Genomic DNA, 23,078 nt, shown 5'->3' on the forward strand with positions numbered 1-23,078 from the left:
CATGGCCTCCTTGGCTAGAGGGGCGCTCTTGGTACCTCCCTGGCGATTGACATAGGCCACAGCCGTGACATTGTCCGACAGGACCCATACTGGCTTCGCCGCCAGTACCGGGAGAAACTCCAAAAGCACCAACCGAATGGCTCTGAGTTCCAGGAGGTTGATAGGCCACTTTGCCTCTGCAGGGGACCAGAGCCCCTGCGCTGTCCTTCCCAAGCAGTGGGCTCCCCAGCCCGTCAAAGAGGCGTCCGTCGTGACGACAACCCACTCCGGGGTCAAAAGAGGCATTCCTGCAGACAGCTTGTCTGGCCTCAGCCACCAGCTCAGCGCCTTGCGCACCGTTGGATCCAAGGGAAGGCACACAGTGTAATCCTCCGACACTGGAGTCCATCGCTGCAGCAGAGAGTGCTGTAGAGGTCTCATATGGGCGCGGAAGGTTCTAGGCGGGCGCTTCGTCCCCAGCATAATGGCAGAGCCAGCAGAGGCTGAGAGAGAGACGTCCTCCGGAGAGGAAATCTTCAAAATGCTCATGGCCTGCACTAACAGGTTGGGCAAATCATCTGAGCGAAAGATCCACGCTGCAGAGGGGTCATCCGCTCCATCCGAGCGGGAATCCGTCTCCTCCAAGGAATCCCCAAAGGACCGTTGGGAGAACTCCGATACGCTGCCCTCATCTACATCAGAGGAGACAGAGTCCTCTAGGGCCTGGAAATCCACCCGAGGGCGTTTGCTTCCGGAGGTCTCAACCCCTTTATCAGACAGGGGAGCAGGGGCAGCGTTTTGCATAAGAAAAGCCTGATGCAGCAGCAAAATGAACTCAGGGGAGAAACCCCCCAGACTGTGCACTTCTGCAGCCTGGGCCACGGCCCTAGACGCACCCTCAACCGGCGCTCGCAAGAGCCGGGGAGAAACATGCTGCGCATCCAAAATGGCGTCCGGCGCGAAAGTCCGAGGAGCCGCGCGGGAAGAACAGCGCTTAACTTTTGCCGCTTTCTTGCCGTCGCCCGAATCAAGGGCGACCATAGCATTAACGTCTCCCACCTCGAGGGCGGCCCAAGAAGATGCTGTCCGAGCAGAGGGGCCGGCCAAAATAGGGGGGGGGGGGGAGGGCGAGCAGCGGGGGATGGGCGCTTATGGCGGGAAAAACCGCCGCACCGGAGGAAGAACCGGAACACTGACCGAACTCCAAACTGACGCCCAAAAAAGGCGATTCAGGCTTTGAAACCCCCGCATCCCTGCTAGACGCGCACACGCGGTCCGGGGAGCGATTCTTCGCGCCCTCGCCCTCCGACGCCATAAGCCACATGGAGACCGATCGGGGAACCCCCTGCCCGCTACAAAAAGGTAAAAATTACCTGCTTCTCGCTCCGAGCTGTAACGAACTGGTGTCCCAGTGAGCAGCTGCAATAAACGCTGATATAAACGTTGAAATAAACGCCCTTAAAGGACGTTCAAATTTTTTTTTTTTTTTTTTAACGGAGCCAGCAGGAAGGGGGAGAAAAGGAGGGACCTGGCACCACCAGGTTTGCACTTGCTCAAGAAGAGACCTCAACCCCAGGTACTCAACAAAACCTAAGAATTAGGCTTGGAGACCTAGCCAGAGCCGCTGCTGTGTGTGACCACCACCTGCTGAGATACAGAACATACTGAGGAGTTTCCAGCAGCACATGACCACATATAGGGAGGCAAAGGATTGCTCTCTATCTCCACCTGCTGGTAGATGGACACAACCCACCAGTCTATGGATTGATCAGCATGATGATATGGAAGATGAGAAATGTATTTTTCTGCCACACTGTCTTGGTTCTTGATGATCTTCTCACTTAGGGTTACCATATGGCTCCAGAAAAAGGGTGTTGTTTTATATGTGGATTGACTAATAAAGTGTGGATACACCTATCACTGATCTGCTCTTTTTTTCTTTTGTCCAGAAAATGGAGGACAAATTAAGCCAGTCTGGGTCTTACTTCCATTGCTTTCAATGGAAGTAAAATCTGGACTAGCTCAATCTATCCTTTTTTTCTGGAGCCATATGGTAACCCTAGTCTCACTCACTACAGCATTCACTGAACAATCACTTCGCACTGACATCTCTATTATCAATGCCACTCATATTTTTCTCCTTCACCACTTTGTCCGGTTTTCTTGCTTCAAGTTTTATAATGGTTTGAATGGGAATGACAGCCTCTTTATTACCCATAATTTTCATAGGGTCATGATCTCAATGCTTTTCCAGTACAGCAATGCTATAGTGTTTACAAAGTTTCCAGTGTTTGAGAAGTACCACTTTATTGTGCATTTCTATAAAGAGATTTCATCCCATTAGGGAAAAGGGGAAAGGGAAGAACTTCACTGACAGCTATTTTACAAGATAAGTAACCGTTTTGATCTCTTTCTTACAGAACACGCAGATGTGTTTTATGTTATTTTGTATAGTTCATATGAACCCCATCTGAGCTATAACCTACTGCCCCCATCTGTTTTGTTTTCATTGAAATATGGTTCCTGTAGTAATACTTTGTATTTTCCACTCTGTTGATACATTTGCCACTTGCTTTTTCTCATTTGCAGATTCTGTTGGATGTAATCTTTTTTTTTAAAGCATGCAAGCAATATTCATTATTTATCACTCAGTCATACCATACCTTCCACTTTGAAGCTGGATATGTAGTGAGGTAAAAGGTTCTACACGCATAAGATAATGCATCACTCCAGCAGCATTCGAGTAGTGTGTACCATAATGAAACTTGTCAATGATTGGGTCTTCGAAATTCTCAAACCTAATAAAAACAACAAACCTATAAAACATCTGAAATCATTAAGTTTTACAACTACTGGAAAAGTCAACTTCCTACACAGGGCAATTTGCAAAGCCATTTCTGCAGATACAATGGCAATTTACTTACAAAAATGGGCTCTTTGAAAATTGCCCACTCCATATGTAGGTAAAAGCACGTGTGGATGTTTAACCTCATTTAGCAAAACGTTCTGGAGGGCAGAGACTGCAAACTACACATGAAATGTTTGTGTTTTCCAAAATATATGCATAGCTTTGAGCAGAAAAAGTACCAGCAGAAAAAAAAGTAGACTCACAGGTCTGCTAGTACTTTTTCTGTATGAAATTTTCAAAGTGACAGGTACACACATACAGTACTTTCGGGGGCAGCGGATTGCCAAGCTCTACCCCAACCCTACCCAAGTTCCAGCCCCAGCATATCCCCTTCCCTACCATCCCATAGTCATTCTCCTCCCAATGGTGTCCAGCATCTTTCCCTACTGCTGAAGCCCTGATCATAGTGGGCAACATTTCTCTACTCCTCTTCTTCTCACCCCCCCCCCCCCCCCCACCCAATGGTGTCCAGCATGTCTTTCCTTCTCTCTCAAATTTCTCTCATCCCTTGTGATTTCTACAATCTCTCTTCTCTCCTCCTCTCCCCCTTAGTCTCCAGCACTTCTCTTCTTTCCTACCTCTCCCTCCCCCCAGGCTGAGAACAAGGGAAGAACAAATCCCACTGCTGCTTTTTTAAACAATTAGATTTTAGAAAACATTATATACAAAGAAATTAAATCTTTGGATGAAAAGTACATCAATCTCCAAAAGAGAAAAAGGAAATGAATCTTAAGAAAAAAAATATATTATCAACGTTCTTTTTTTTTTCCTGTTCAAGATTATTTAAATTTTCAGTACAATAAATTGAAGCAAATAAACAACACAACAAATTGATGCTTATATAGAGGAAAAGTTCATATAATACAATGAAACAAGGAGGAGGAGTTATGCCCTTGATAAAGTCTCATAATTTGATGAGCAAGGATTACCAATGTTCCATGTTTGCCCACAAATGTGAGAACAAGAATAGGTAATTCTACAAGAAGATAGAAAAAAATAAAAAGGGGGTGAGGGACGCTAGCAGGCTCCACAGCAGATGGTTGCCTGAAATCGATGTATCAATTATTATTGTCTTTCCCTTAGTGAAAAGTTAATTTTTAAATTTAGAAGCATACTGGGACTATGGTGCCAAACTGATTCTGTTTCTATGCAAAAATCCTTGTTGGGAAGATCTGAGGACTAGTTCTCTTAGATCATTCTCAATGAGTTGAGTGGCCTATGTGATTTGCTAGCCAACACTAAGCAGGATACCTTCGAAATTCGAGCTGAGTTGGGTTCTCTCAAAGAAGACTTCAATCAATTTAAACAGCGTCAAATTAAATCAGTCCAATAACTGATCAAGGAGTAATAATATTCTCATACTTGGCATACATACCCCAGAGTTGTGAGGGAAACGACCCAATAAAATTCTTTTGAGACTTTTTTTTACCCTCTATGCTGGGAATAAAATTCCAAAGAGACTTGGAGATTGACCAAGCACATTGGGTCCCTTCACACAACTCCACATGACAAGAACCGGCGACTGGATATAATAAAAATATGAAGATATAATCAAGTCCTGGAAATCATGCAAAAAGCTAAAGTAAGTGCATCTATTAAACATGAAGGAAGCAATATTTTATTTATTCCTGAAACGGCAAAATCATGCAAATAACTACTGCCTTATAGGCTGCAATTAAAAGACCTAGGGGCCAAATATAGCATGTTTTACCCTGCTCGATTATGTGTAACTTTAAACAATTGCACCAAAGATTTTACTAATCCTGTAATCTCACAGATTTTATCAAAGGCTTTAATCCAACTAGCATTGACAAAGGGTCTTGTACCATATCCTACTTTCTAGTTCTATGATGATTTAATTTACCTAGGTTGGAATGTTTACTAAGCCGTGCTAGTGGCTAATGTGCGGCAATGCTGACATAGCCTATTCAAAGTGAATGGGCTGTGTCAGCATTAGTGCACGGCTTAGTAAACAGGGGGTACAAAATTATACTGCTTTCATCTGCTCATTATATTTAAGGTTAAAATAACATATGTTACACTACAACTCTACTGGCCTAGATTTTGGGTTCCTACTGCAGTCTTGTTTACCCGTAGGTTTTCTTTTAAATCTCGTGATATCATACTAGTATTATTATGTTTGTGGCTACACCCTGTTTCTAATAATGTGCTTCCTCTCTACTCAGTGACTGTCAAATGCTCATTCTTACTCTTAAGGTTATACTATTGTGTGCATGCATCTCTAAAACAACCAATACATTTATGAATGGTTTTGTCCTGCCTCTCCCCTAATGTAAAAGGGATGTATTTATTTTATTTATTTATTTATTTGTGTGTCACATTTGTATCCCACATTTTCCCACCTATTTGCAGGCTCAATGTGGCTTACATAGTACCGGAGGTGCATTTATAGTCTCCGGTGTGAACAAATACAAAGTGATGCTGTGGTAATAAGAAGTTCATGTGAACAATGGAATGGTTGTGTTATGGCCACTACGTGCTTTGCTTTAGTTGTGTTGCCGAGGTCATTTAGGTTGGGTCGGTAGGATATGCCTTCTCAAACAGGTTAGTTTTTAATAATTTACGGAAGTTTAGGTGGTCGTACGTTGTTTTCACGGCTGTTGGTAATGCGTTCCACAGTTGTGTGCTGGATGTGTAAGTGGATTTGTATTTAAGACCTTTGTAGCTTGGGTAATGCAGATTTAGATATGTTCGTGTTGATTTAGATATGTTTCTGGTTGGTGGTCAATAAGGTCTGTCATGTGTCCCGGGGCGTCACCGTAAATAATTTTGTGGACCACTGCAGATTTTGAAGGCAATACATTCTTTGATTGGGAACCAATGTAGTTTTTCTCGGAGAGGTTTAGCGCTTTCAAATCGTGTTTTTCCAAATATAAGTTTGGCTGCTGTGTTTTGGGCTGTCTGAAGCTTCTTTAGGATTTGTTCTTTGCATCAATTCCACTACAGTAGTCTAAGTGGCTTACTACCATTGATTGTGTCAGATTACGAAATGTTTCCCTCGGGAAGAATGGTTTCATGTGTTTGAGTTTCCACATTGAGTGGAACATTTTCTTTGTTGTGGATTTCACTGATTTGTTGTTCATGCAAGGGACCCATTTATCAGATGAATCCACCAAATTATCCACAAGCTAGTCACATCCAGTGTTCTTTGGGAAAAAGAATGGTGTGGCATTGCTTACAAAAAAAAAAAAAAGACCAAAAATATTATTTTACATATCAACAATACACAAGGTCATGGGTCAAAGTAAAGATTAATGTTAATGGTCAAATTATAGTTGTTCTTAACATATATGATCCTAATATTGATGATGCAGAATTTTATTAGGACATAGCTATCACTAAGTTCTGATAGGTCATTTCCAGTTGTAGTAAGTGGTGATTTTAACCTCATTTTAAATCCTGATTTGGACAGAAAATCTCCTGTACCTTACAGAAAAAACCCAAAGCATGGAATCAGTTGCAAGAAATCATTAGTCAGTTAAAATTGTTGGACCCGTGCAGGCTGGGATGCACCAAAATGAAAAGGACTACATTTCTTTTCTCCTCTGCACTCTTCTTACTCAAGGTTGGATTTTTTTCCCTTATAAAAGCCATTCCCTGGTCAAGATTGTTGATTCAGCGGAAATTCATAGCATAATTGTGTCAGATCATGCGGCAATAACGATAAATCTCAAACAACTGGGCAAACAACAGAAAACCTGCTCCTGGTGATTAAATAACATATTGCTAACTGAATCAAATTTTATAAAACAGATGGACACCTCAATAACTGATTTCTTGCTTTAAATAAACCAGAAGATAAATCATGGCCCTGTTTATGGGATTCTTTTAAAGCACTTATTAGAAGTGTTATTATTTCATATTCTGCAAAAAAGGAATAAACTATTAAGAAAAGACCTACTTGAAATGGAATTATGCTTCATACTACGCTAATAAAAGTGGTCATCAACTTGCAGAATATTTAAAAATCAAAAACAAAAAGCTAATATTCCTGCTATCAAAGACTACTGAAAACTATTAACTGAAATATCACAACAATTCCAGGGGTCCTCTTACCAAGCTGCAGTAAAAGGGAACCTGTGCTAGCATTAACGTGTGTTCTTGACATGCACTGAGACCCCCTTTTACCGCAGTGGGTAAAAGGTGTCTTTTGTGCTAGAAAAGAAATGGCTATGCAGTAAGTGAACCACTTGCCATGCAGCCATTTTGGGGGCTGCACTTACCGCCACCCAGTGAGGTGGCAGTAAGGGCTCCCACACTAACCCGGTGGTAATTGGGCAGTGATTACTGCCAGATAAACAAGCACTGGTACTACAAAACTAGAAATATTTTTGTAGTGCCGGAAATGGCGTGCGCTGTGGGTGGGAACTACCACCGGACACCTGCGGTAGCCTGGTGGTAGTTCCAGATTGATGTGGGCAAGCTTTTTGCTGTGCACAAACCATTTAGTAAAAGGGCCCCCAAACCTTTTATAGTAAGCTTTATACATCAGAGCTAACTGACTTTTTTTTTTGTTACATTTGTACCCCGTGCTTTCCCATGGCAGGCTCAATGCGGCTTACATGGAGCAATGGAGGGTTAAATGACTTGCCCAGTCACAAGGAGCTGCCTGTGCCTGAAGTGGGAATTGAACTCAGTTCCCCAGGACCAAAGTCCACCACCCTAACCACTAGGCCACTCCTCCACTCCACCTTTATGGGTGATTTGCCTCAGCTAATTCTAACAGATATGGATAATGCATCCTTAACTCAATCTATAGTAAAGTAGGAGCTGGAAGCTGCAGTACAAGACAAGGCTTTAAAAAAAAAAAAAAAAGATCCCTGGCCTGGACATCATTTCCACTGAATTCTATACTCTGCCTTTAAGAAAACATTATTGCCATATCTGTTGAAATTTTATGAATATTTATTGGAAACAGGTAATGTTTCATGTTCTTTTACTGAAGCTACCATTATAGTGCTGCTCAACCCCAATAAATATCCACTAAACGTACAGAATTACGGGACTCTGTCACTGACTAATGAGGATGCAAAACGTTTTCTAAAAATTCGGACTGGTCACCTACAAAAAGTTTTACCACAAATAATTCACCTAGATCAGTCGGGCTTTATGCATGAGAGACTATCTTGTGACAATACAAGATTATTCACAAACGTTATCATACTACTACTTAGCATTTCTATAGCGCTGCTAGGGTTACGCAGCGCTGTACAAGTTTAACATGGGGAAGGACAGTCCCTGCTCAAGACAGCTTACAATCTAAAGGTTACAAACTATGTAGTCAGTGTAGGTATCATGAATGGGGAAGGTGGTTATGCTCCAAAAGCAAGGGAGAAGAGATGGGCCAACAATCCAACACAGCTAGCCTTGGCCATGGCCATGGACCTTGACACAGAAAAGGCCTTTGACTGTGTTGAGTGGCCTCTGTTTTCAAAGCTTTAAAATGGTTTGGATTTCATTCTACCTTCATCAACATGATTAAAGTATTGTCTTCGGCATTCACTCTGCAGCTACTCAGTACCTGTCCACTCTCATCTCTCCCTACATTCCTCCCCGGGAACTCCGTTCACTGGGTAAATCTTTCTTATCTGCACCCTTCTCCTCCACTGCTAACTCCAGACTCCGTTCCTTTTATCTTGTGTTTATTTACACCTTGTATAAGTGCAAACAAAGAAACTGACACCCATTATAAAGAAGAATAATCAATAATTTTTATTTTTTCAACTGTCCTCCCTTGAACAGAGGCAGTATGAGAACATCATACTGGAAGCAAAGTATACTCACAATATATGATCAGCAGTAATACAGAGATATTTTGCACTTATATAAGGTGTAAATAAACACTTGCTGCACCATTTGCCTGGAATGGACTTCCTGAGCCGGTACATCAAGCTCCATCTCTGGCCATCTTCAAATCTAGGATAAAGGCCCACCTTTTTGATGCTGCTTTTAACTCCTAACCCTTATTCACTTGTTCAGAACCCTTATTTTATCATCCTCACTTTAATATTCCCTTATCTCTTGTTTGTCCTGTTTGTCTGTCCTAATTAGATTGTAAGCTCTGTTGAGCAGGGACTGTCTCTTCATGTTCAAGTGTACAGCGCTGCGTACGTCTAGTAGCGCTTTAGAAATGATAAGTAGTAATAGTAGTAGGCTCTCACTACAAGAGTTCATATTAACAATTTATGATCCACACCTTTTCATCCAACTAGAGGCACTAGACAGGGCTGCCCTTTATTGCTTCTATTGTTTAACGTTGCTTAGGAGCCTTTATTATTAGTGATAAGAAACAATTAACATATCAAGGAAGTTACATGTGGAGAAGTGGAAGCTAAAGTTTCAGCATACACCGATGACATTTTACTATGTACTACTCCTGAATCTATACCCATTATATTAGAAGTCATCAACCAGTCATCAACCAATATGCTCTAACCTCTGGGTACAAATTAAATGAATCAAAAACTAAAATCATGCCACTTAACTCTTACATTTTTGGTGAAGCTGTCAAAAAATATAACTCTCATTAGTCGCCATCTAAGTATTTGGGCATTTGTTTTGGTCCGTCAATTGAAGAAACTTTAGAATATAATACCTCTTATATCCAGACACTGTGAAATGACTGATTGAGAGAGTTAGTCCCCTCTAAAATTATCATGGTGGGGAAGATTTGAATCAATCAAAGTGATGATTGTTTCCAAAATAAACTACACCTTAAGTCTGTTGCTTTGCTTGTTACACTCACAAACGCATCAGAAGATAGATTCTATGATGTCCAGATATCTATGGAACAACAAAATACTGTGAACTGCTCTTAAAAAATTAAAGTCTACAAAGCTGAATGGAGAAGTCAACTTTCCAAGTCTGTATGGATATCATGCGGCATTTTTGCTTAGGCAAGGCACTAGATGGATTGCAAATGATTCTTCTAACAATATACAACTTTGGCTTCTTTTTAAACAGCAATGTTATAAAAGCATCCAAACTAGATTTATTCCTTTTATGCCCAATTTCAAAATACCAGATCAAGATAAAATAGCAATTTCAATCAAAATTGTCTTCTCTGAGAGCTGGACTCTATTGTTAAAATAAAATGGTCCAAGTCAACTTTCGCTCCAATTTGGAACAATCCAAACATTAAAATTCAAGGCAGGGATAGTGCTGGGCAGACTTATACGATCTGTGCCCTGAAAATGACAGATACAAATGAAGGTAAGGTATACACAAAAAGTAGCACATATGAGTTTATCTTGTTGGGCAGACTGGATGGACCGTGCAGGTCTTTTTCTGCCGTCATCTACTATGTTACTATCCTGCTTATAATCGAACGAGACAAACGCCCAAGTTCCGACCTAAATCGGGAGATGGACGTTAATCTCACAAAAACGAGTAAATCCATATAATTGAAAGCAATGTTTCAGTGCGCCCGTGTCGCTCGTACGTGGACGTAAAAACGTCCAAATAAGAGGCGTGTCGGGGGCGTGTTAGGGGCGGTGATACGACGTGGACGGGTACAACGTATAACGAATAGCGAAAGGGCTCTGGTTGAGCGGGAAGATGGGCGTAATATGATGGACCCGAAATAAAAGCGACCAGAGCAAGGGGGAAATCGTCTTTAGACCCATTAGCGATTGTGTGTAGTTGGAGAGTGGCGATATTGTTGGTGGAAGAGCGGAAGTGGTGGTTGCAGAGAGAAAGCCGAGCGTGTTGAGTACCTGTGACCGTCGTCTGTGTGCCCTGCCTCTTTTTGTGTCTTACCCTTTGACCGTTCCTTACTCCTACTCCTTTGCTCCATCGCCCCCTTCCCCTCCCCCTATCCCTCCCCATTCACACTTCCCACGTGTGTACTCTATTCCCTGACCTCCGTTTGTCTCTGTGTTCCTGTACTGTTTGGCGAGTGAGTGGCCAGAGGGCGTGGTGGCTGGAAGTGAAAGATCTGTGTGTGTTGCTGTTTGTTTGACTACTAGTCCTAATACTTGCACTGGTGGTGGGGATATGGATGCACTTAATGCACTTGTGGCATGCATGCTACACGAAGAGGCCACCCACCGCAGGAGGTATTCACGGCCCCGAGTGTTTAGGCCCCGCACCACCTTCCTACAACTCACTGACCAGCAGTGTCTAACAAGGTTCAGGTTTGATAGGGCCACTACTCGTCAGCTGTGCGAGCAGCTGACACCCCTCCTTCAGCCCCAGACACGTAGGAATAACCCCATCCCTGCTCACCTCAAAATCACTTCCGCTCTCTCTGTCCTGGCCACTGGCAGTTTTCAATCCGTATTAGCTGCTAACACAGGCCTCACCCAGGCTTCTATTTCACACTGTCTCACCCAGTTCCTGGATGCCTTCATAACTCACACCTCACACTACATCATTTTCCCCACCACCCCCCAGGCCCTGCACAACAACATGGCCGCCTTCTATGCTGTTGCTAGATTCCCCTCGGTCATCGGTGTGATAGACTGCACACACGTAGCCCTCAGACCCCCCCGGGCACACGAAGCCACCTACAGAAATAGGAAGGCATTTCATTCTATGAACATGCAAGTTGTATGTGATGCCCAGGGGGAGATATTAGACGTGTGTGCCAGGTACCCCGGCTCCAGCCACGATGCCTACATCCTACAGCACTCGGGCATCTTCTGCAGGTTCGAGCGAGGGGAGTTCATTGGTGGATGGCTACTAGGTAAGTGCAACATGCATGTACCACCCATACTAGACCTCCTCCACTGGGCAACCCTCCGCCCTGGCTTCCTCCACCACAACCCACTATCCAAATCCCCCCGCCCCCCCTGTACCTGCTCCAAGCGATACACACTCATCTATCTCATTCTGCTTTTCTGCAAAGGTGACCGAGGCTACCCGCAGAGGACATGGCTTATGACCCCCCTGATCCACCCACAACCAGGGCCAGAAGAAACCTACAACAGGAAACATCGCAGCACCCGGGGGATCATTGAGCGCACCTTTGGTTTATTGAAAAACCGCTTCCGCTGTCTGGACCGGTCTGGAGGAGAGCTGCTCTACAGTCCAGAAAAGGTGGCCAAGATCTTTGTGGCGTGCTGCATGTTACACAATTTGGCCCAGCGCAGAGGACAGCCTCTCCCAGAGGAGCCACAGCCACCACCAGAAGAGGCCCCAGATGAGCTGGAAGAGGAGCCCCCTCCACCCCCAGCCCACAGAGCAGAGCTCAATGCCTACCAGCTTGGCGTAAGAGCAAGACAAAGACTCATTGAAACAAGTTTTAGGTGAAAGTAAGTGAACATTTATTTGTGACATTCAGTGCATATGTGTGTGTTCAACCCCACCACCACCACCACCACCCCCCTCCCACACCCACCCCCCTCCCACCAACCCTCACCCTACAGCATGTCCCATCATTTTCCCCTTCCCTTCCCCCGTCCCCTCCTACCCCTCCCACGCCCTTCCTTTGCAGCTGGTGCTGCATGGGAAGTCTCTTCACCCTCTTCTGAGCTGCTGCTCCCAGTGTCCTGCTCCCTATCCCCACGGCAGCCTGCGGCTTCGGCTGCACCGTGGAAATCGGGCCACCTTCTTGGTTCTAGAGGTCTGGCCACAGGACCCAGAATGGGAGCAGATTTGGTGGGTGCTGCAGGAGTGGGTGCGGAGGCTGAGGATCGCAATGCCCACCTCTTAGCTGGTGGTTGCTGGTGGTCAGTAGAGGAGGATGTTGATGGCAGGGGCTGCTCCAGCAGCACGGGGGCTGGAGTAGGCGCGGTGCCCTGAGGGCGCAGGTGTTGGATGCTCTGCTCCAGCCGTCTCAGTTGCTGGAGCACCTCCTGGTGGCCTTCACGTTGCGCCTGGAGGAGTTCCTGGTGTGCTCGCTGCTGTGCCTCCAGTGCTTGGCGCTGCAGCTCCAGTTTCTGCTGGCGGTACTCCTCCAAGCGCACGTTGTGGCGGAGTAGTTCGGTGGCCAGCCGCAGGAGTTGCCTCCTTTGGCCGGATGGCCTCTGGCGGGGAGCTGGGCCCTCCTCCTCCTCAACAAAGTCCTCCGGTGCTGGAGGTGCGGCCTCTGCTGGTGCAGGTGGTGGTGGTGGTGGTGGCAGAGGCTGGACAGCTGGTGCAGGTGGTGGTGGTGGCTGGACAGCTGGTGCAGGTGGTGGTGGTGGCTGGACAGCTGGTGCAGGTGGTGGTGGCAGAGGCTGGACAGCTGGTGCAGGTGGTGGTGGTGGTGGCAGAGGCTGGACAGCTGGTGCAGGTGGTGGTGGACGCAGAGGATGCATAGCTGGTGCAGGTGGTGGAGGCTGGACTGCTGGTGCTGCAGGCTGTGGAGGTTGAGGCTGGACAGATGGTGTAGGGCGTTGGCCTTGCAGGCCACTAGGGCCGGCCTCCTCCGAGTCTTCACCTGTATAGCACAAGAGTGAGGAATAGGTGCAAATAACCCACTTTTGTCTTTCAGCATTCATATACATTGGTATGTCCCCCAACCTGATGACCCAGCAAAGAGATGGTGAGGAGGAATGGAATTGACACGGGTACGAAAGAGAGAGCCCCGCAGGCAGCTGGGTAGAGGTGGTGGATGAGCAGCCAAGAGAAGGACACCACTCACAACGTTGTGCTCAAGCTGTTAGTTGTATAAATGTTAAAGTGAACAACATTGCAGCATGTGTTGTGTTACTACTGACTTGCTAAACTGCATAGAACTGCTTTATGACCCCCATTACAGGCTCCTTCAGTTGAATGCATGTGGCCCACACTCAGTAGAGCACAGAGGTCACAGGAGGAACTACGCACAGTTTGGTAATGGGAAAATAGAGGAGTAGTAGGGAAGGACGGCCCCCAAAGTTCTGCCACAGTAGTAACCTACACACACCCATAGGAGCCAACTGGAAAGTAGTATTGGGGTGCTAAGCCCAGTGACCAACCCTCCTCCCTGCACAGCTACATGATCTTTCCTCAATATTGGGGGTGCTCACACACACACACAGCACCCACCCTGTCTGCTTGCTCCTATAACACACATGGACCACTACCACTACTCAAATAGAGCTTACAATTAATTCAATAAATATGGGCACACAGGACAGGTAAGAGGAAACCCAATGACAACGGTAGGGATAGGGAGTAAGGGTAGAGAGCTAGGGAGTAGGGGTTACCAGGTCACAACAGCATCATAAAGGTGGCCTGTTAATATACATAAAGACAGCCAGAGATACTCCCCCCCCCCACCTACCTCCCTCCTCCTGCCCCCCACTCCTCACCTCCCTCCCCCTGACCCCAACACAAGTGTAGTGCAGCACAACAGATACCCCAACTGCATAATGAAACACCTACCTGAGTCCTCAGCCTGGCCCGAGGTGTCCAGGGAGCCAATCCCGTGGATGCCCTCCTGGGGTAGGAGGGAGTACACCATCAGCTCCATGGGTGTAAGGTTGGCAGTGTCATTGCCTGGGGGATTGGCCCCCGCCTTCCTGCGAACATCCCTCCTCAGCTTCCGCCACTTCCTCTTGCAGTCCTCCACGTCTCTCCCAGCATGGAAGACAGCATTCAGGCTGTCCCGTACTGCCTCCCATTCGCGCTGCTTTACTGTTGCTGCCAGCCTCTGCCCTGTGGGAGCAAACAGACTCCGGTGGCGCTGTACAATTTCTTGGACCAGGAGCTCCACCTCTGCCTCGACAAAATTACCCTTCCGGGTCGGCGGCATGCGTGGTGGCATTGTACCAATGGGGTTTTCGAAAATACGGAGTGGGCGTTTATATAGGCGCCAAGAACGCCCATTGAGACGGGGGAATAGGCGTTTCTGATATGGGCGTTTCTTTTTCAATTATACACATAATTCCTAAGCGTGCCCAGCTCAGATAGCGATTAGGAACACATGGTTTCGATTATGAGTAGATAAGTATGGGCGTCTCCACCTGCCTTCCCTTTCTTCATTGCCATTTTACCTGCCATTTCCTGCACTTAGACCTTGCCCGTTGTTCGTAATAATCATTTACAGGGTTTTACCCTCACTTATATGAAGGTATGTGTTTAGCTAAGTATGCTTGGGTACACCTGTGTATTTAGGGGGGGAGGAATACTTGTTGGCCCTCAGCCACCACGCCTTCCGTTTCCTGTCTTCCACATCCCCTGATGCTCCCTTCCTTTCTCCCATTCTCTCTGCCTGGTTGTAGCAGGCAGTGTGTGGGGGCCAAGAATTTAGTACAGTCGGCCCACATCAAGCACCCCTCGGTAAGGGTCATTTCAATCAAGGAGATGTGCAGCTAATGTTCCAGAAGATAAAAGGCGCACTACACAGTCTTGAAACAGACGTTCATGGTAAGCTCTCATTTGTCTGCCACCTCTTCTCTTTGTGCTCATAGTCAAGGAGTGTGCATTCACTGTATGTATGTAGTCTGGAGTCAGATGTTAGGTAGCTCTCGTTTCACCAGGTTCCTGTGCACTGTACTGTGGGGTTGGCAGGCTCTCAGTGGTGTGGGCCAGCTGTTGGAGGTGCTGTATTGGTTCCCGGTAGCTTCCATCTTCCTTGTTTATGTGGTGTACCCCAGTCCCCATTTATGAAGTGGCCACCCATTCTCAAGGTCCATAGGCGGGGGAAGGGAGAATGATTAATGCAATGGATGTGTATAGCACATTATGGAACACCTTCCTAAATTGCTCCATAGGTAGTAGGGTAGGGAACATGCACATTACATTGTTTTTAATCGGTAGCCTGGACAAAATGATCGAGGTGGCTACAGGTAGTCCCACTGAGGCCTATGACGTGGTGGTGAGGGAGAGGGGTGTGTGTACAGGTACCAACCCAAAGTAACTGGTGGTGGCTAAAGCCTGGTGGCTGCTGTGGTCTAGTGGTTAGAGCACCAGCCTTATAATCATAAGGTTGCTGGTTCAAATCCCACCTAAGGCAAGTCACTTCAGGGACAAAGTTTGACACAAACCCAGAATACTTGAATGTAACACACCTTGATCGACTACTGGAGAAAGTGTCATCACCCACACCTGCAAATAATGAGCACCATTTTTATTTGTGCCCTTCCCTAACACAAGTATTACATTGCACCTGTGATGAAGTAACCATCCATCTATTGGGTTTCCCATTGTTTCCCTTTTGCTCCTCAGCATTATATACCATAGCTGATGTATTCAATGTGAACATATGAGCCAGCTGTTTGTAGGTCCTTCTTGGGCCCCCCCCCCCTCACCCCACCAATGTGGCTTGTGGGTAAGGATATGTGTCCATCAGACAGCAAACACTGTGTATGTGGTACCTGGAGTTATGTGGAAGTGTGTACCTGGCAGATCACACGTGGTACACTATTAATCTCTTATTGATGGCACTCTGTATTGTGGGTCAGTATGGTGGAGGGGAGGGAGGAAGGGAGAGAGAGATGCTGGCTGGCCATTTTTATTCATGAACACAAATATCCATCCAGCCTCCCCGGCCCAACCCCCCTGCACATATGGCCATGCAGGTTGGAATGAACAGGTGGCGTTCTGTATGGCCAACATTCTCAGACATACATCACCTTCTCATTCACACAGCACATTTAATGCTATGCATATTGCTGCCTCCTTCCTCTCAACTCAACAGCACCATTTGGTGATATGTAATGCACAAGGGAGACAAACACACACACACACACTGATAGTTATATTGTAACAAAACATTTATTTCCCCCCACCCCCACCCCTACAAAATAAGCCCCAACAATGCCCTCTTCCACCCCCCACAGAACCCCCAACATTTCCCTCCCCCCACACACACAACCCCAACAATTCCCTCCCCCACCCACTCCCCACACCCCCAACAGGCCCCCCCTATTTAAATTAAGGGCGGCCACGCCCTCTTAGTAAGGCCCTCTGTAGCAGGGCAATGAGCAGCCCCAGCAGTACCCTTAGTGGGCCCTGGAGCTGCTCATTGCCCTGCCGTAGGGCTGTCACCTCCTGCAGCAGCTGTTGCTGGCCAACTATAAGCTGGTGCTGGCCATCTACCAGCTGCTGCAGGAGGCGCACTACAGTAGCCGGGCCAAAGGCTGGAGGTGGGCCAGGGGACACGGAAGATGGCCCAGGGGATGGAGGTGGGCCAGGGGACACAGAAGCTGGCCCAGGGGATGGAGGTGGGCCAGGGGACACAGAAGCTGGCCCAGGGGATGGAGGTGGGCCAGGCGATGGCGCTGCATGTGGGGAGGGAGAGGCCTGATACGGAGCTGCAGGTGGGGAGGGGTCCTCATGAATGTCCAGATCCTCATCTATGATGAGGACTCCCTCCTCCGAGTCCTCCTCCTCCTCTTCTTCCTGGTGGCCCGCCTCCTGGCCTGGCTGCTGCTCCTCCTCCTCCTCCATGTGCCCCTTCTCCTGCTCCTCCTGCTCCTCCTGCTCCTCCTCCTGGAGGTGGTGGCCCTCCTCATCGTGCCGCTCAGCTTCCTGCTGGTGGAGCCCTGTGTATGTAAAAGGAGTGTGATTGAGATCAGTGCATACACCATGGCTTGCATAGTGCAGTAGCTAGGTGGCGTGAGGCAGGGGATGGGGCAGGGTGTGGTAAGGCGTAGCCTATGCCCATGGGGAATGAGCTGCATCAGATGACATGAAACAGAACCCTGGACCCTCCTCTGACACACACCACACAGGACATGTGGCCATACCAAATTCATTGCTGACCAGCATGTTTGCATTGTGAGATGCAACGAGGGGTTGATGGGCAGTTGTTGTAGGAGTTATTGGGGGGGGGGGGGGGTGGCAGTGGGAAGGGTGTTGAGCACAATTCTTTTATGTGATTTAGGCCATAACATGCAGTAAAAGTAGGGCCTCAGGCAGCTGTACCAGGACACAGTAATCAGCCACCACAATAAGGGGAATAGTAAAGTGTGGCATATCATCTCATTCATCTCGGGGGGATGGTCGGACGTTGCAAGCACGCTCATGGGAGAACCCCTGCAACCTGCATCCTTGATCTGGGACAGATATGGTATTACTAGGTGGCTATTAGGCACATGGGAAGTGATATTGTACAACACATTTGCTTTATTCATGAATGTATGTAGTAATGTGTACAGGTGTCCTGTTTTTGAATACTTACGGCGAGCCCTGAGGTGCCTTCGCACCGCCCGGATGAGGTCGGGCCTCTCCCGCCTCACCCGGCGGAACCGCCTCCTTAGGGACTCGAGGTCCCGGTGGACTCCAAAGCGTCTGTAAGATATAAGTTTGTAGAGCAGGGGTCAGGGGTGTTGGTCCTTTTTGTCCTCTGCACACATTCATTTGCTATTCACATACCAGAGAGAGAGGGTCTACAGTGTTGGGGGGGGGCACCTCCATTGGTAGTGAATCATAGGAGCCACCTTTTTACCATTTTGGGGGGTGGAACCCCCAGTGGAGATGACCCCTCCCTCCATACATATTTGATATTGGGGGTGGGGTGGTCAAGCACCCACAGCAGCCACCGAGTTGGTTCCTATGCAGATGATGCCAGAGAGGTGGGCATGAGGCCAGACAGTACCGTTTGTATACATTACAATGTATGCTTGTTAAACTACTTTATATGTGTTATCATGACCATGTTATAAAGTATGGTATAGGTTTCATTGGTCTCATGCTTCCACTATTCGGAGGCGTTGTAACCCACTGGCTGCAAAGAGGGGTTGGAAAATGTGGCCTTCACATAACTAACGAAATTTTCACATAACACTAATAGCATAGTCACGATACTAACCTAACGAAATACATTCTTGTAGGGATGTGGGAATGGTGGTCGTTTAAATAACATACAAATTATTAGTGATTGTGCATGTTCCTATATTACTCATGATCCTTGCATGGACACTCCAGTTACTGCTGGTAACATTGATGACGGAGCTGTTATATGTGTAGGTACAGGAGGGGAGGGGGGTTGGGCCATAACCTTACCTTTGTAACCTTTCCCGGATGCGGGACCAGGCTCGCATGGCCTGCAGCCTGGGGGGCAGGTGGTGGTGCTGTATGAAGAGGTTGTGCCGGTGCCTTAGGCACAGCCTGACGAGCAGCAAACTCTCCTCCGCTCCAAAATTCGGCTCTCGCCGTTGTGCCATTTTTCCACGTGTTGGAAAAGAAGTGCCTTATATAGACGACCTTGCGTGAGGGACATCGTTTCATGCACAGCTCCATATATGGATGACCATTCCATATATGGCCCCTATCAGCACGTGGACGCCCTCGTAAGCATAGACGTCTTTGACGTGCACATGCCTGCAGGAGTGTGAAACGTGCCTTATATAGATGAGTATGACGCACCCCACCCGACCCTTTTCACATATACACAATATGCATTTACTGCATGTTCAGTAGGTGTACAGTGCATGCAGATCCGGACATTCAGATGGGCACATATGATGAAAGTATGGGTGGAGCAGCATGATATGTCTGTAGTTGACACATATATGCGTTCCTCATATATTTCCGCACCCGGATGGCATGAACAACATGTACTGTACTTGCGATACACCTTTGTACATTATTTTACACACCACGTGATTTGGTCGTTTGCACCTGCAATAATCGACCATCTTAGGGCGCCCAATTTAGTCACGCTTATGCGCTCGTCATTTGATTGTTTTCTTACAGGGATAATCGATTATCGAAAAACGCCCACACTATTTTTCCATTATACAGGTCTATTTTTGGACGTTTTCGTAAGAACGTCCTAATTCGTACTTGGACGATCTTTCCATTTTGCCCCTCCATGTATATAATAAAATTTGGGAAAAAAATAATTAGTCTAATATAAAGATATCACCTCATTTCCATTTTCTATTTATGAGGTCTTTTTACTAAGCTGTGGTAAGCGCTAGTGCATGTTTAGCATGGGACACGGTACTGTAATAAGTTCCAAATCTGCATGCTACTTACGAACTTAAAAAAATGGGGGGGGGGGGGGGGGGGGGGGGGAGGCATGTCTGGGGGAAGGAGAGTAGGCATTCCTGCATTAATCAGTTACTATGTTGTCCGCATTATTACATGCTAACTGGTTAGAATGAACCTTTACCACCTATAAAATAGGTGTTGGTAAGTGCTCCTTCGGTAATTCTTTTTAATGGCCACACACTAATGGTAATATTAGTACATGACCATTAATGAAAAAAAAAATCTGTCATTTGCTGGTTGTGGTAAAAATGGCCTTAGTGCAAAGAAAATACCAGTGTAAGGGCATGCTAAGTATATTTTTTAACTCAGCTTCATAAAAAGACCCTTATATTTATTTATTAATGTTTATTAACACAGCTACCCATTACTCTATCCTAAACAAACAAACAAAATTATTTTTCTACCTTTGTAGTCTGGTCATTTACTTTTTCTAATTTTGTTAGTCCCACTATCTGGTATCTGCTTTCCTCATCTTCTCCTTAACTCTCTTGCCAGGATTTCCTGTCCATTTGTCATTTTCCTCTCCTTCTTTTCTCTCAGCTTTGTTCAATGTATTTTTTCTGCCCAGATTTAATTCTTTCTTACTATACATTCTTCAGTTGCCCTTTTTTTTTTTTTTTTTTTTACTGTGTCTACCTACAGCTTGTCATCTTTTTCCCTTACTCTGGCTATCCTATTTCACTTCCTCTATTCCCCAGTCTCTTGATAACTCTTATCCTCTTTCTCCCCCCATCGCGCATCTGCCCTCTTTTGTCCCCTACTCCATCCAACCACTGTCCCTCCTCCCATCTTCCATCCACGTGTCCTCTCTCTCCCCCCGTCCATCCAGTGTCTGGTCCCTCTCATCCTCATCCTTCTAGTGTCTGCCCGCTCTCTCCCCCTCCATCCAGCACCTGCCCTTCCCAAATTCCATCAATCTGCCCTCTCTCTCCCCCTTTCATCCAGCATCTGTCCACTCTCCTACCTCTTCATCCATCAAGCATCTGCCCACCTCTCCCCCTTTCATCTGGTGCCTGTCCTCTTTCTCTGCCCCTTCTCCATTCCCTTCCATCCAATGGCTGACCCCCTTTTCTTCCCTCCTCCCACATCCAATGTCAGAGCCCTCTCTTCCCCCTGATACAGTGTCAGACTCCTCTCTTCCCCCTTCCTCCACCATATCCAGCATCTGACCCCTCTCTTCTCCCCCCACATCTGTCTGACCCCTCTCTTCTCTCACCCTTCCACTGGTACTACTGCTGCTTCTCCAAGGCAGCAGAAGGAAAACAAAAGCAAAATGATCACAGGGCCGCTCTGTTAACACTCACGGCTGCTGGCTCTGTCATGGAAAAGGAAGTGATGTGGGAGGGGACAGAACCAATGGCCACAAGTGTTTTGCTGTTGCTGCTGGTCTGGAAAAGCAGCAGCAGTGGGGATGGAAGCAGGGAGTGGGGTAGGCCCCCCTCGTTCTGACACCTATAAGTATTTTCACAAGTCCGTGGGTAATAAGTACTCATGCACTTTGAAACTACATGGGCAGTATGAAAATTGTATGTGGCACTTTCATAACAGGATGTCTAAAAACATTTTTAAAAAAGCACCTATTTCATGATGACAAATTAGGTGCTTACATGTCTTTATAAAATAGGCTCTCAGAACTCTGCCAAATATTATTATACAAATTTGCACCTGCTCTAAGGCAGGTGTAAATGTGTGCATTTAGTTTGTGTTTACACAGCAGTTTTATAAAGCATATGCAAACATTGAAACTCTGCTTCAGCTCCACCTAGACTATGACCCTGGGAATGCCTACATGCAGATCACAAAAAAGTAGGCACCATCTTCTCATGACTACTTTTTATAAATACATGCCTCTATGCAATTTTATAATAGCCATTTTGAGTGTGTAAAATGTGCTTTAACCAATGCTTATAAAACTACTCCCATAATGGGCAAGAATCAACTTTCTAAACCACAGTTTATCAAATTCAACATATTTTTCTTTTATTCTAATGGGCAGAAGCTTTAGAAAACATGGTTTAACAGCTTGAGAGCACGTCTATCTGTAAAGATAAAGCTCCTTTTGAATAAGGAGTGAACAAAAATAACACTTGTCTGAAACTCTAACTAGAAAGCAGATACAACTTATTAGAAAGTCATACTTTTCTTTTACAGCACTAGCATTCTTCTCATTTACCACACCAATGGGTTTAGAAAGATCTCTGAACACGGCCGGATTATTCAAGTCCAATTCTTCTGAGGTGTAATCCTGTAGAACCCAAGGAAACTGGAAAATCAAAGGTCAAAATCAGAAATGGCATTTACGTTTTTTTTTCCAAGCATAAAAATTGGATGAGGTGGCTAATGGGCTCATTTTCAAAGCACGTTGGCTTACAAAGTTCCATAAGTTACTAACCCATCTTTTTGAAAAGAAATTACAGAAAGAGCCAAAACACATAAAGTCCACACTTACTGTTCATTAATGCACCATACATCCACTTCTGAACTCTCATCCCCCGTAATCTCACATCACTCATACCTTTACTCACAGAAACATGTATACCATATGTCTTTATGCCTTAGTATTGCCCTTTAAGCTCCCATTGTCTCCTTCTAATGTTCAATGTTTGTGTTCCATTGTTGCACTCCTTAAAGACACTTCGATTGTCTCGCATAATTCTGCACAATGTAATCCATAACCAATTTGTAACAAATTGTACTTCCATCATTCATTTCTTATTGTAAGCCACACTGAACCCGCAAAAAGTTGGGAAAATGTGGGATACAAATGCAATAAATAAATAAATAAATAAGCAACTTTGTAAGTCTAAGTGCTTTGAAAATACTCCTCCAAATGACTGAAAATGTAATGCCAAAAAGGTGACAGAAGAGGGACCTCTTTCAGTTTAATTTACAGGCTTGATATTATCCAGTGTGGCTTTCATAGGCCAAGGTCTTATGTTAGTTGAATACTGAATTATAAGAAGTACCTTTTTTTTTTCTAATTGTACTTTTCTAAATTTAAAATCTGCTCCAACATCTGCTATTTTTAGAAACACCATATGTTTTCAACATTAAAAAAATGTAATTTAAAGAATCTTTATTCTGATAAGACACTGGTTAAACATGAGGCCTGCAAGCTGCCCATGTTTCACTTCCAGTTCATATCTGCTTTATTGTTTAATTAAAATAACTAAATTGGAAATCGGGTCTTTCAGAGACAAAGTGGAATAGGAGGCTCAAAATGTATTCTTCCTGTAATGGAGAAACAAATCCTCATCCAGTGCTGTAGGTTGTTTAACATCAGCTCACAGAAAATATAGTCTGAGTTTTATTGTATATT

General features: G+C 45.7%; 1 protein-coding gene across 1 annotated transcript in view; it reads right to left on the bottom strand.

Moving 5' to 3' along the window:
• NBEAL1 (neurobeachin like 1) overlaps positions 1–23,078 on the bottom strand; it is a 502,828-nt gene that overhangs the window by 119,448 nt on the left and 360,302 nt on the right. Inside the window, 2 exon segments of the mRNA XM_030208867.1 lie at positions 2,643–2,777; positions 21,898–22,022. Of these exon segments, the coding sequence (XP_030064727.1) occupies positions 2,643–2,777; positions 21,898–22,022 (260 nt within the window).

Source organism: Microcaecilia unicolor, chromosome 7, assembly GCF_901765095.1.
Source record: "Microcaecilia unicolor chromosome 7, aMicUni1.1, whole genome shotgun sequence".
NCBI lineage: Eukaryota > Metazoa > Chordata > Amphibia > Gymnophiona > Siphonopidae > Microcaecilia > Microcaecilia unicolor.